The following is a 13285-nucleotide window of genomic DNA, read 5'->3' as shown; positions in this document are numbered from 1 at the left end:
TTGGTCACTATTAGACTGTCAACATAGAAATATTTAAAACGTACATTTCTCTATTTAAATTAAATTATACAAAAGACTACATGATTCCACGTTCATTGATACAGATCCTGACAGACCTCCTGGCAGGGCAAATTTGGACATTGATCTGGATCAAGACAGAACATAAACTGAATACTGTTGTTGAATTAGCCCAATACAGTACAGTGATTACACAAGATTTATGCTGTCTACAGAAAAGCATAGACGACCCTTACCTGGCAGAAAGTGAGGAGAGAACAAAAACAGAATAAAAACCAAACCAGATCAAAATTGCACCTTGCAACTTTCAGATGGCATGATGTGTTTGTACTGCTTCCATGTTTCATATTTCACATAATTTTCAGCCCAGATTTATGATCTCTTCAGCTCATATCCCAGGGACAGAATCCCATCCCAGTAGTTAGTTGTGACCATCCTTCACAAGGTTGGTCAAAAATCTGTATATGTTTAGTCACGATGTCATTAGTAGTTCCTGTTTACCAATCTAAATAAGTATGCCACCAGATGCAGACACTGTGTAGGATGTAATTCTTCAAGAAAAGCAACTAAAGTCCTTTTTCTTATTAAACATTCTGATTAAACTAAATCCACAGAAATCAGAGAATAGTTTTTCATGGAAACACTCCTATCCTTGTATAGTAAGGCAGCAAATGGAAAGAGATGGCGTCTGCATGAAACATGGCACTCAGGCACTTGGTTAGCTAAACAGCTGGACAACTCAGTTACCAACAAGCACACAGAAACTTTCTGAAATTGCTCTAAGTATAGCATTTGAACTTACCTGTCTGCAAACAACCTGCCTTTAAAATGTCAGTGCATCTACGCAGACATAAATTCTTCCATTTACCTTAAACTAAGCTTATGCTAAATGTCATTTAAATATAATGAACAGAAAGCAACTCGTGACTCTTACAATGCACCTAATTAAAAGCAGGGCAGCTAACATCATATGCAGTCCTCATATGAGTTCATGAGCTAACTCCTCTATTGCCTAGGACAGCTAAGGAATTAGCAAGAGCATGTCTGAGTCCTGTAGATGCTAAAGGCTCACTGACATGTGCTAGGAGACAATTTGAACTCCACAGGCTTGCTGGTGAGTTGAAGTTATCATCAATTAAGTATTATGTGCATGATAGAACCTTCAAGTTTAAGAAAATGGAAAACCTGCTTTCTATTAGATAACAATGCCACATTGCTGCAGTTCAGCACAAAGATCCCCAAACCTATCCTCAGCTCCTGCTATATTCTGTTCTGAAATTTGTATAAGCTTTACTGTCAAAGCAAAATCTCAGCCTCAGTGAAGTCAATAGCAAAAATGTCTACGGCCTGTAATGAGTGTACATCCAGGCTTCATTGTACAAGATACATGCTACGAAATGCAGATTAACACATTGGAGTTAACCATCTAGCTTCCCTGAACATCAATGAAGAAAAATAGGTGCATCCTCTCTCAAAACAGTTTGATTTATAGACAATAATCACTTTTCACTGCCTCAGGCTGAAACAGAGATTCAAGTTACAAGCTCTATATTGCAGATACAGAAAAACAGAAAAAGAAAAAAAGCCAAGACTTATTTTTCTTGGTTTTCAGATGCTTTTCAACCTCTATCAAAACACAAGTTATGTTAAGTGGAACCAAGCACACCAGGTAATACAGACAGCTGTGAAGAAAAGATTAGAATACGTATTAACTCCTTACTCCCTCTCTAGAAGACCCCAAATATTTAGATGGCAAAGAATAAGATGGGAAGTTTGAAAAGCCAATTGTCCATAACCAGTAAGTGGAAATAGCTTTCTCTAATAACGTGATCTGTTTCCCTGGGGATCCTATGAGATTGACACATTTTTGATAATCTGTTATCTGATAACTGATTTCCTATTTTAATAAGGTTGCTTTGTTCTATACATTTTTTGCACTCTATCATTCTATTTTATTGTTTCTCGACAGATTTAAAAACAAATAAAACAGGAACAACTTTGTTTCTCTGCAGTTTCAACACAACATCAAAATTCTTTGCTATAATAGGGTATACCCACTGAATTACTCTTCATCCCATTCTATGACAAGACTTAGTGAGTGAAGGTACGGCTGTTGATATGGTCTACCTGGACTTCAGTAAAGCCTTTGACACTGTCCCCCACAACATTCTCGTGGAAAAGCTGGCTGCCCACAGTTTGATGGGCATACACTCCACTGGGTGAGACACTGGCTGGATGGCCAGGCCCAAAGAGCTGTGATCAATGCTGTTAAATCCAGTTGGTCGCCCGTCACAAGTGGTGCCCCCCCAGGGCTTGGTACTGGGGTCACTTCTATTTAACATCATTATAAACTGTCTTGATAAGGGGACTGAGTTCACCCTCAGTAAGTCTGCAGATGAAACCAAGTTGGGAGGGAGTGCTGACCTGTCTGAGGGAAGAAAGGCAATACAGAGGGACCTGGATGGACTGGATTGATGGGCCAAGGTTAACTGTATGAGTTTCAGTAGGGTCAAGTGTCAGGTCCTGCATTTTGGTCAGGCAGCCCTACAGGCTTGGGGAGGAGTGGCTGGAAAGCTGCCTGATGGAAAGGAAAGGAACCTTGGTGGACTGATGGACAGCCAGCTGAATATGAGCCAGCTGAATATGAGCCAGCAGTGTGCCCAGGTGGCCAAGAAGGCCAGTGGCATCCTGGTTTGTATCAGGAATGGTGTGGTGAGTGCCAGTAGGGAAGTAATCCTGCCCCTGTATTCAGCATTGGTGAGGCCTCACCTTCAGTATGTGTTCAGTTTTGGGCACCTCAGTACAGAAAGGACACTGAGGTGCTGGAGCAGGTCCAAAGAAGGGCAACAAGGCTGGTGAAGGGCTTGGAAAATATGCCCTACGAGGAGCAACTGAAGGAACTGGGGTTGTTTAGTCTGGGGAAGAGGAGGAGAGGGGGAGACTTAATTGCTCTCTTCTAATATCTGAAAGGTGCTTACAGGAAGAGCGGGGCTGGTCTCTTCTCACTGGTGACAAGGGAGAAATGACCTTAAGTTGTGCCAGGGGATGTTTAGGTTGGATATCAGGAAAGACTTGCAGAGTCTACATTTGTGGGAAGCATGTTCTTCATATATGCACCAGTTTGACAGAATCATAGAATGGTTTGGGTTGAAAGGGACCTTGAAGATCACGTTGTTCCAACTCCCCTGCTATAGGCAGGGACACCTCCTTCTGGACCAGGCTGCTCACAGCCCCATGCAGCATGGCCTTGAATGCTTCCAGGGAGGGGGAATCCATAACCTCACCAGGCAACAACCTAACCTGTTCCAGTGTCTCACCAGCCTCACAATAAAGAATTTCTTCCTAATATCCAGTCTAATCTATCCTCTTCCCATTTAAAACCACAGCCCCATACGCTGTCACTACCTGCCTAGATAAAAGGTCCCTCTCTGGCTTTTCTGTAGGCCCCTTGCTATAAGGTCTCCTCGGAGCCTTCTCTCAGCCTGTCTTCATAGGGGAGGTGGCCCAGCCTTCTGATCATCTTCGTGGCCCTCCTCTGGATCCACTTCAACTTTTTCACTTGCCTGAGCCACATTTAGTAAAGATGAATTGCCTAGGGCAGCATATACATAAGCTACTCCAGAAGTAATGCCTCCTACTTAGTTGCATGGAAACAATAAACCATACAAAGAGCACAATAGCACTATTTCATAGAGCAAATTCTCAGCTACTAAAATAATATCTTTCGATCATAGTCACTACCATTAGCTATGAATTTTCACCAGCAACAAACAAGACCCTCCATGCTGTGCTCATAACAATCTGCACCAGCTTAGGAGGCCCACTGTTACAGTCACCACTGCAGAAAAACACCACCTCACCGCGCTTACATTCACTGTTTAGTCTCCATAAACACTCAAGCAAGCATCAATGACTACCAAGCACTGCCATTTTTTTTCCCCATGGAGGAATTCAACAACACACCTTTGTTTCACATATACTTCCATGTCAGATACCATTCTGTCAGACTGCCCCTCTGCTGCCATTTGTTGTCACACTGCATCAAAATGTAACAGAGTATCATTGGGAAGGTTCAATCTCTACTGCCATACCACCAATATCCACCTCCAATGTCATAGGCCAACAACCTAAAACAGGAGGCACTACTTTCAGCCCCTATAAAATACACAGTATCATTAACATGTAAGTAAACAAAATTTAATTGTTAGTATTTTTCTTAAAACATGTTTAAAAAAAAGAAACAAAGACTGGTCAGTTATTGACCTTGTTTTTGTGAAACAAATGCATCACCTTGGTTTGATGGCAGCGGTTGAAATTCTTAGTGAGGTCTCAAGGTGTTCATCAGGTTTTTGATAACATTTTACTCTTCTTGTATGTCAACCTTGACAATTTTTCACACGTGTATACTGCCAAAGCAGCGACATGAATAAGATGTGACTGTGAAGGATCTCTCTCTCTGGTAAGAGAGGACTAATAAAAGTCTGGTAAAGAGACAGGGTCAGACTTTTAAGTTAAATATCTGATTGCAACTCTACATATTCCATTTGAATATTTGCAGGTCATGTACTTATATCAACTGAAAATGGTGTCACAAACATAAATTGATGATCTTTACAGCCACTTGAAACCCATTTTCTAATCCCTTCATCACGACAGAAAGCATGGCCACATATTCTTTGCTGCTCAGAGCCTTACATTTAGCCAATGTATCAGCATGCAGGCAGTTATGTGCCATCGCTTGAGTCAGCACTGCCCCCCCTGTGCCCTGCAGTCAGTCGATGCAGCAATAATAGTGCACTGATGTTTGGCTTTTGTGAGCAATGGTTGTGCTAGGACCAGCCCGGGGGAAAGAGCTGCTGCCTTACAGCTTGGAGCAGGGGCAGCCACAGTGACCGACAGGCTGGGCTGCAGGCAGCCTGGTAGCCGTGGGTTGGAGAGCCTATTCCAGAGGGAGGCCTAAACAGCTTTAAAACACATCATTTTACCATATAGTCTAAAGAAAACTTGATTCATTGTTAAAACAGCCACAATAATAAAGAGTAATTCTGAATATAAACAGCTAATCTCTTCTTACAAGCCAGGCCTAAAGTATATAAACACTGTTATGAAGACAGTTAAATAACAACCTCTGAAGCACTGATATTTGGCTTCATTTTAAGAAACACTAACATTTCAAGGAAAATCTTGAAATGCTTCAGCTGCACTTGAGATGACATATATAATCTGCCCATCGATTTATACCTATTTAACAAAGATAAGGCAATGACTCTAAAGACGATGATAATTCCAATTGGTATCAAATCTGGTGTACCTGCAATGGGGTTGTAAAGCTTTCCAACCTTTTTCAGCACATCCAAAGAGTTATCAACAGTAGAACACAAGCGAATGAGTCCTGCTCTTCAAGGTACTCTGACAGACCAGGGTGCTCCTTTATCTTGGTACATGCACTGACTAGCCAAACAGAGCACAAGGATCAGAGCTCTACCTGACAGCAAAAGTCATCTTTCACCTGGCCAGACATCAGCTTTCAAATTTCTTAAAAAAACAAACTCTTTGAAAGATCTACCCTTCTTTAAAATACAGTTGAAATCCACAAGTGAGCTCAAAAAATCACAAGAAACAACTACCTAACAGATGGTATGATTGCTTAAGTGGCATTTCCTTCAGAAATCAGGCCAAAAGAATACTTATTTCAGACCCTCAACCACAGTTGCTGTGGGGAAAAAAGTAAAAAAAAAAAAGTTGTGCTGGTGAAAAAGAAAAGGAATTGCTACAGGAAAAGGTAACTGGAAAATACACTATGTCAATCTATTCAACAGCTTGTAGCACAAGAAATCCATTATTTTCAGTCAATTATAATTCAAAATTTCTTTTCTTGTGTATGCTAACAACAAAACAAGTGAGTTTCCACTGTTTATATCTTGATTAGTGAATAATCTGTAAGTCCAATGTCAAACAATCAAATAATTATTTAAAACAATTCGCTCTCTGTTTAATGAGCAGAATTCATTTTCTAGAAGAAAGAAGTTTATTTCCCTTCAAGAATACATAATCTATTTTCTTTCTCATCATTAGTTTAAAAAAAATTGCTCAATATTTTTAAGAATTAGTAACAAGTAACAGCAGAAAATAAACATATAGTGAGCATAAAATTTCTACACAATACTTATTTCTTTAAAGAAAAATCTTCAAAGAAAAATATACTTCAATTGAGTATCCAGTTTAAAAAAAAAAAAAAAATAAAAAAACCTTAAGGTTTTTAATGTTAGTGCAAATCAATGTGCAAAAAAACATTACCCTTCCATCACAAAAATACATAGATAGATGATGCTGGAGATTTTCCATTTTCTCCCAGATTTCACCTCCAAATTAACAACACAAATTAACAAGAAGCACTGCACGAAAAACAACTAAAAGCCTTCGACAACTGAAGATCTGGAATGACTGAATGCTACGTTCTTTTTTAAAATCATGTTTTCTTTTATAAACACAGAAGTTTAAAATCGGTACTTACTTCAACATGTGTAAGCAGCATTTGTTCAAGGTTTTCGTTTTTCTTCTTGAGATCTGGTGAGATGCTTTTATTTGGCACCTGGAAATGTGTTTTACTGAGATAACCATCACCAAAGTCCTGCATTCAGAACACAAAAAAAATCTGTAACCAAAATGCTAAGTGCTATCACTTTTACAGATAATAAAGCACAATACATAAGCAGAAGCTCCAAGAGTTTTGCCTTTTGTTTGTTTGTTTGTTTGTTTTTGGGGGGTTTTTTTGGTGGTTTGTTTTTTTTTTTTTTCAGAAACCAATGATTGTGCTGCTTCTCAGAATCTTCTCACTGGCAGTTTAATCTGTTCTCAGTGCTAAAAGAAATCAAAGACCCTAAACATGAAAATAAAACTTCGTCCATGATGACTGCTAAAGAATCAGAAGACCGAGCGCTAAGGTTTTGAAGAGACAAATAGCCAATAAAAACTTGCAGTGCATTCATCCCAGTACAAACTTCCAAACTCTTCGTAGTTTGTTTTATTTTAGATCTGTTTACATTCCAACTTTCATAAAGTAAAAAAAACAAAACAAAACAACCTAACAACCTTAAGAATTTGCATGTGTAGAGTCACATCTTGTTCCCTTCTCTTGATCACTTCTGAGGGACAAATGTGAGAGAAAACAGCAATGCTTTACTTTCTCCCAGTTCCTTTTTTATCATTCTGCTTCCCAGACCACATGGCCCACTGTTGTAGAAGGCCCTTTTGCCATTTCAGAGTTGCAGAAGAAACTCTAACAGCCTTCCCTCTTTATTAACTATCTGCACACATACATAAAAACTATTTTTTCAATTCAAAGAATAGAAAAAAAAAAACTGATCACAAACATACCCTCTGAGAGAAAGAAAGAGTGTATGTAACACCAAGAACAGTAGTTGCATGTTAAGAACGTATTTTTCAAAGGAAACAAATAAATTGAGGTTTTATTAGCTGTTTCATTACATTTTATTTTAGACAAATACAGAAAGCACATGTGCAACATCTGATGAAAAAGAATTCTATTCAAAGCAGACTCTCTATCGAATTCATTAATGTAGCATTAGATTGCTCGACAAGGCTGCAAATTTAACCATAATAGGACTCTCCGGTTAATCTATTATTTCTGACACAGTTTGTTTCATGTATTTTGACCTTTAAATCAATGTACATTTTATTCTGATAAATCAGTTCTCTCCTCCCAGTGACACTGAGAGAATATATATAGAATATATGCAGAAATATATACATATATTTATACGTAATATATAATATATACACCTCCAGCACATTATATCTATATGCATACTTTGTTCTTAAGTTTCACACCTTGAATAAAATACTAATGCCTTTACACGTATTTTTGCCTGTGAATTTTTAAGCACAAATGCTATGAGCAATTATCTCACTTCATCAACAGGACAAATCTGCCAAACTTTGCTGGATGTTCTGGTAACCAATTCTGGTAACCAATTACCTCCTAAGCTTGGAAGAACAAAGCATATGGAGGACAACAGAGACGGAAAAACTGAAGCACCTCCTGATGACATAAAAACCACTCCATTCATTCTCAGCACTTTCTCAAGTCTCTCCTTGTGGAGTTTTGTGCGAGTGTCAGTAAGAACAAAGCTGCCTACATTCGTATTTATTGCCCTAAGAGCAGCAAAGAAAGTACTATCACCACCCACAGAGGCGGAATGCCCCAAGGCACAATGATCTTTGCCAGAGAAGATCTGGATACAACTTTAATCTCTTTGAACCAGTTTTTCCAGTGAGGGGAAAGAAGGAGCCAAAGCTATACAGCCTTTGTGATCCATGGTATTTGAATGCCATAAAAAATGTCTACAGATGGCAGGAAACATGGAACTAGAAACCTCTGTGCTTGACAGCTGTACATCAGAAGTCAGTGAAGTGGTGGCTGGAAAGAGGAGCATCCTTCCTGCTGCACCCTGCAGATAGACTTCTGCCCCTGCAAATAAATCAATACTGCAGCAAGGATCCTTATGAATGTGGGAAAAGGAGTACTTTCTACTACAGCTGTCTTGTAAGCATCATAAACAAACATGAACTGATACAGACTTTGATATGGTTACCCAGATTAACCTAACTGATATGAAATAAACTTAAAACGGAAATGAAATGATGGGACAGCTGTCACAGACAAGTCCTAATTATCCATCTCTGGTAACAACTGCTGTTTCTATCCACATTTTAACTCCATCAGGTCCTACAACTGAGGTGCTCTTAGCTTTCTATTTTTTTATAGCTTTCTTTTGAAAGAAAGAAAAAAAAAAAGGATTATAAAAACAACATAGTTTAGAACATTCCACTTTCTGCTGTAAATACAGCTTCTGCTGGGGTCACGTGAGCTCATGCCACAGGAGTCAGCCTGTCAAAAACAATGAGTATTTCATCATCTAAGCTTAATCTCTATCAAAAACACAGGAGACTAAGAGCACAGTACTACAAGTCTGTGTGGTCTTATTGCCATCAGCGGGTCTATTCATGCAAGTATGGAATGAGGAATGGGGTCTGAGCACATTACATTGACAAAACTGAGTGCTTCAAACTTCCTGTATCACAAACACTGTTAAAAAAAAGGCAAAAAGGCAATGAGAAATCTTTATAATGAAAAGCTTCCCTCAGAGATTATATAGTATACATGGAGCATCTCAACAGCAAGCTTTTTGCTATGTTCTGAAACCACAAAGCATTAACTTGGCCGATTAAAAAAAAACACTTTTTTTTTTATATACATGAGAACACAAACCCCTCATTTTGCTATTTCCAGAAAAGATTCATATTTCACAAAAGTTCAAAGATTGACCTGCGTATTGAATTCCCAATAGAGGCTCATGGCATCTTTCTTTGTTGAATAAATCCCTCATAAATACAGCCTTCGACTGAAATCTGAAGTTTCAAATGGCTACCTACAAGAAAGGGTGCATTGTAAAACTTGCCTAATATTTGCACTGTTTTGAAAACTTCTTTAAGTGAATGCATTTAAGGCCAAGAATCAAAATTGTTCAATCCACGACGAAAGGATTACAAATGGTAACCCTTCCACTTGAATACAATAATTTAAATAGAAATTATACCACATGTGTTCTTGTACTTTCTACATTTCAAAACAGTTCAAGCAAAATTTCTCTCCCCAGAATTACTGAAAGAATGGAAAACCAGACATTAAAGCAAAAGACCACCAGTCCACACACACACACACAAAAAAAAAAAAAAAAAAAAAAAAAGAAATTCTGCACAGCAAAGAGAAGAAATACAGAGATAACAACAAGCATCTCAAACCTTCCACTACTGAAAATTGGTCAGAACAGCAAGAGAATGCAAGAAAATCTACGCTGTCCAACAAGCAAAAGAAAAAAAAAGTAAGTGAAAGAGAAACCCTAATGCAGTATGAATCTAATACTAGATGGAAAATATTAGAAACACTCAAAGCATAAAAATCATGTGTTCAAAACATTTCTATTGTTATCAGGCATCAAATACAACTGATGCAGCCACGGGCCGCAAGCAGCAGTGAGACATTAGCATGAATGACTCGGAATTTTCTAACCAGCACACAAGAACTGCCGACGTTCTTTATATCTTTAAACGCTGCGAAAGTTCCAGAGAGCTTGGGAGAAGGCCAGAGTGCAGCCAGGTATCCCTAAAAGTATATACCAGACAACATGCATAGCTATACACTTGTTACCTTGTGACTAACCCAAGCAAAGACTTCAAATGGAATTCAATAAATGCAGGAAACTATTTCCTTTTTTATTTCCTTTGTTTAAGAAAAATAGTCAAAGTAAAGTATATGCCATATTTCCCTATGTAAACCACTGATTTCAAAAGCAGAAATTGAAAGAAATAATATAATCCCAAACTAATCTGACAGACACTGAAGGATGAAAAAAACCAATCATCACAAACACAACTTAAAAAAATGGGAAATCATCATAAAAGAAGATTCTAATGGAGTCCTGTGGGATCAGTCTTAGCCCCGTGCTATTTAGAATTTTGATTAATGACCTAGAAACAATATGTAATTATTTTTTATGAAGTTTGAAGATAACAGGGAAGCAAAAAATAATGAGGACTGACCGCATACTGACCAGTAATAGATTATTTTAGATGCTCTATGCAAATAATTAATTGTTTTTAAATATAAAATACAGTCACACATCTAGAACAAAGACAGCAAGTTGAAGGATTAGATCCTAAGGCACAAAATCTGCATAGATTTATGGATAATTAGCTGAACAGGGAAAATCCTACGTGCCATTTTAGTTTAAAGGGCTAAAGTCACCTAGGAAGGTTTGAACTTCACAGTGATGCAACATCCATCCTCTAGTTCTGACCACGGATGAAGAAGAAAGGATGCTGCTATACTGGAAAGGGCTTGAGGTTCCACAGGAATACCAGAAAAAATGCCAAACAGCCAAAGGGGTCAACTTATTTTATTTAGCCCAGACAAGATTAAGGGATGAATTGATGTGAATCCATAAGTACCCGAACAGGAAGAATTCTGATTAAAGAGAAGCTCTCAGCTTCATAGACAAGGAATAAGTTCATGTGGCTGAAAGCCTGAACTAGGTAGTAGTTTAAAATTAATATTTTCTTCAAATTTCAAGCATAGCCAGACATTGGCTAGCCTCACAATTGTTTCCCCATCCTTGGGAATCTGAAAGTAAAGATAGGAAAATGCCTTAAAAGGTATCAAAACAGATATCACTGACATTTTTCTGTGTCTTTGCTACGTAAGGCCCAGCAGTTGTTTCTAGATCATTAATTGTATTCAATAGATGTCTTTGCCTAAATGCTTAGATGAACTACTTCTGTGCTCTCTTGCTCACAGACAAGCTGTGAAGAAATGTCATTTATTTCACACAATATAAACAATCCTGAAGGATCTTATAGCTCCTAGCATTTGCAAACTACTAAGAGAGGCCAACAAGCTATCTAAAAATGATCACTTGGATTATTTTTACCTTGGTAGTTCTCCACTCCCAGCCATCCCCTATTTGCTGTGAATGTTTAACAAATTCTTCACAGTACTGCTTGAATCTTTCTTCTTCCAAAAAAAAGACCTCTTCAGCAGCCATGCTACAGGACATCTGCAGAGCAAACTAAATGTTAGTACTGACAGACAAACACTAAAAATAACACGTACTGATTTATAGCAGCTGAATAGCAAAAGAACAAAGCAGTGGAGAATTCTTTGTTTCTATTAGACAAAGAATTATTCCAAGTGCAACACTTTAGAGAATCACAAAATGGATGAGGTCAGAAGGCATCTCTGGGGATTGTCCAGTCCAAATCTTATGCCCAAAGCTGTATCAGCTACAGAAGGTTGCCCAGGATCATCTCCAGATGGGTTACGCTTGTCTCCAAGGAAGATGTCACAACCTCTGTTCCACTATTCAATTACTACAGAAGTGACTTTTTTTTTTTTTATGGTTAAATAACAAGAAATGTATATATGTATCAGCATGTTTTTTTCCTGCCTTTCACTGATCAGTACCAGGAATACGCTGGCTCCAACTTATTTATATCTTCCTATCTGGTATTTACATACACACACCGGTAAGATCCTCTTCCGTGCTGAAGAGTCCCACCCCTCCCATGTCTCACACCACACCCTTAGCCATCTTGGCAACCTTCTGCTCAAATCAGGGCAGTACGGCCTTCCTCGTACCGGGGAAACCAGGAGTAGAGAGATGCGGTAAGGGCAGATGCCTCTTCAGCATTACAGACCAGCATGTGTCCACAAGCCTGAACTCACTCGTGGGCTTATTTCACCAGGCCTAGCACCTTCTCCACAGGGAGCCAAATGGCAGAAGGTTAACCTGTGTGGTGGCTGCTGCCGCACAGCCCAGCTGGATCACCACAAACTTGACAGCCCAGGCATGGCTTCAGGATGCTGCAGTGTGAGACGGGCACATTCTCTGCATTCACACCCTTACCCCTGGCTCTCGCAGGGAACAGGGGCACTCTGACAAGCCTGCCAGAGTCTCTTTCTGTTGCCAGAACGGACGAACCATGCACACCCTCTGCAATCCAGCTGCGGGCACCAGGTAGGACCGAGCTGTGCAGACGTACACGCAGGACAGGAACACCTCCACGCACGTTGGAAGTGCAGGCGCCTCGCGCCGCGCTTGCCGCGTTGCAGGTTGCGGTGGCAGCCACACCACCACCCTGCCCGCCTGGGGAACAACATCTGACACTTGAAACTGCCTGATTTCCTGTGGCAGGCCGCCCAAGCCCCCAAGCAGCACAAGTTACCTGGATGCGAAGAGACGGGAAATTTGGAAACGGGCTCCACCTGCGTGCCCACGGTTCCCAAATTTCCCAATCCGGATGAGGCACTGCCCGCCCGCCCCAGCACAGGCAATAAGCAGGGCGCTGCGTTTTAGCGAACGGGCGGGCAGCAGCCACCCCGCGGCCCCACAGCGGCTAACAGAAACGGACGGGAGGCCTGCACAGCGAAGGCAGGCTCGGGACGGGCCGCCTCCCCTCGGGGACGAGCCGCAGACCGATGGCGGCGGAATGCCGGACGGCCCCAGGGCGGGGGCGGGCGCGGGGTGAGAGGAGACCGCGCCCGAACGCGTCGCGCCGCGCTTCACTGCACCCCCCGCCCCCTTCGGCGCGCTGCTCATGCGCACTCGTGGCGGCAGACACCGCTCCGCCCCAGGGAAGCGCGGCGGCTGGGGGATGGACGGTGGCCGACGCGCATGCGCGGTGGGAA

General features: G+C 40.5%; 1 protein-coding gene across 6 annotated transcripts in view; it reads right to left on the bottom strand.

Moving 5' to 3' along the window:
• The window catches only part of ATG10 (autophagy related 10), a 99058-nt gene extending 86029 nt beyond the window's left edge, over nucleotides 1-13029 (bottom strand). For all 6 annotated transcript variants that reach the window (XM_042822949.1, XM_042822947.1, XM_042822948.1 and 3 more), the window contains exons 1-3: nucleotides 12823-13029; nucleotides 11529-11654; nucleotides 6533-6649 (exon numbers count right to left, since the gene is read on the bottom strand). In XM_042822949.1, coding sequence (XP_042678883.1) covers nucleotides 6533-6649; nucleotides 11529-11654 — 243 coding nt within the window. In that variant the 5' untranslated portion in view covers nucleotides 12823-13029. The remainder of the gene's footprint in view (nucleotides 1-6532; nucleotides 6650-11528; nucleotides 11655-12822) is intronic.
• Between the last annotated feature and the right edge of the window lie 256 nt (nucleotides 13030-13285).

The sequence above is a fragment of the Centrocercus urophasianus genome, unplaced genomic scaffold (genome assembly GCF_019232065.1).
Source record: "Centrocercus urophasianus isolate 14NV4802_14NV808 unplaced genomic scaffold, USGS_Curo_1.0 seq_21, whole genome shotgun sequence".
Lineage (NCBI taxonomy): Eukaryota > Metazoa > Chordata > Aves > Galliformes > Phasianidae > Centrocercus > Centrocercus urophasianus.
Note: the sequence above shows the minus strand (reverse complement) of the source record. Positions and strands in the feature narration are given on the sequence as shown.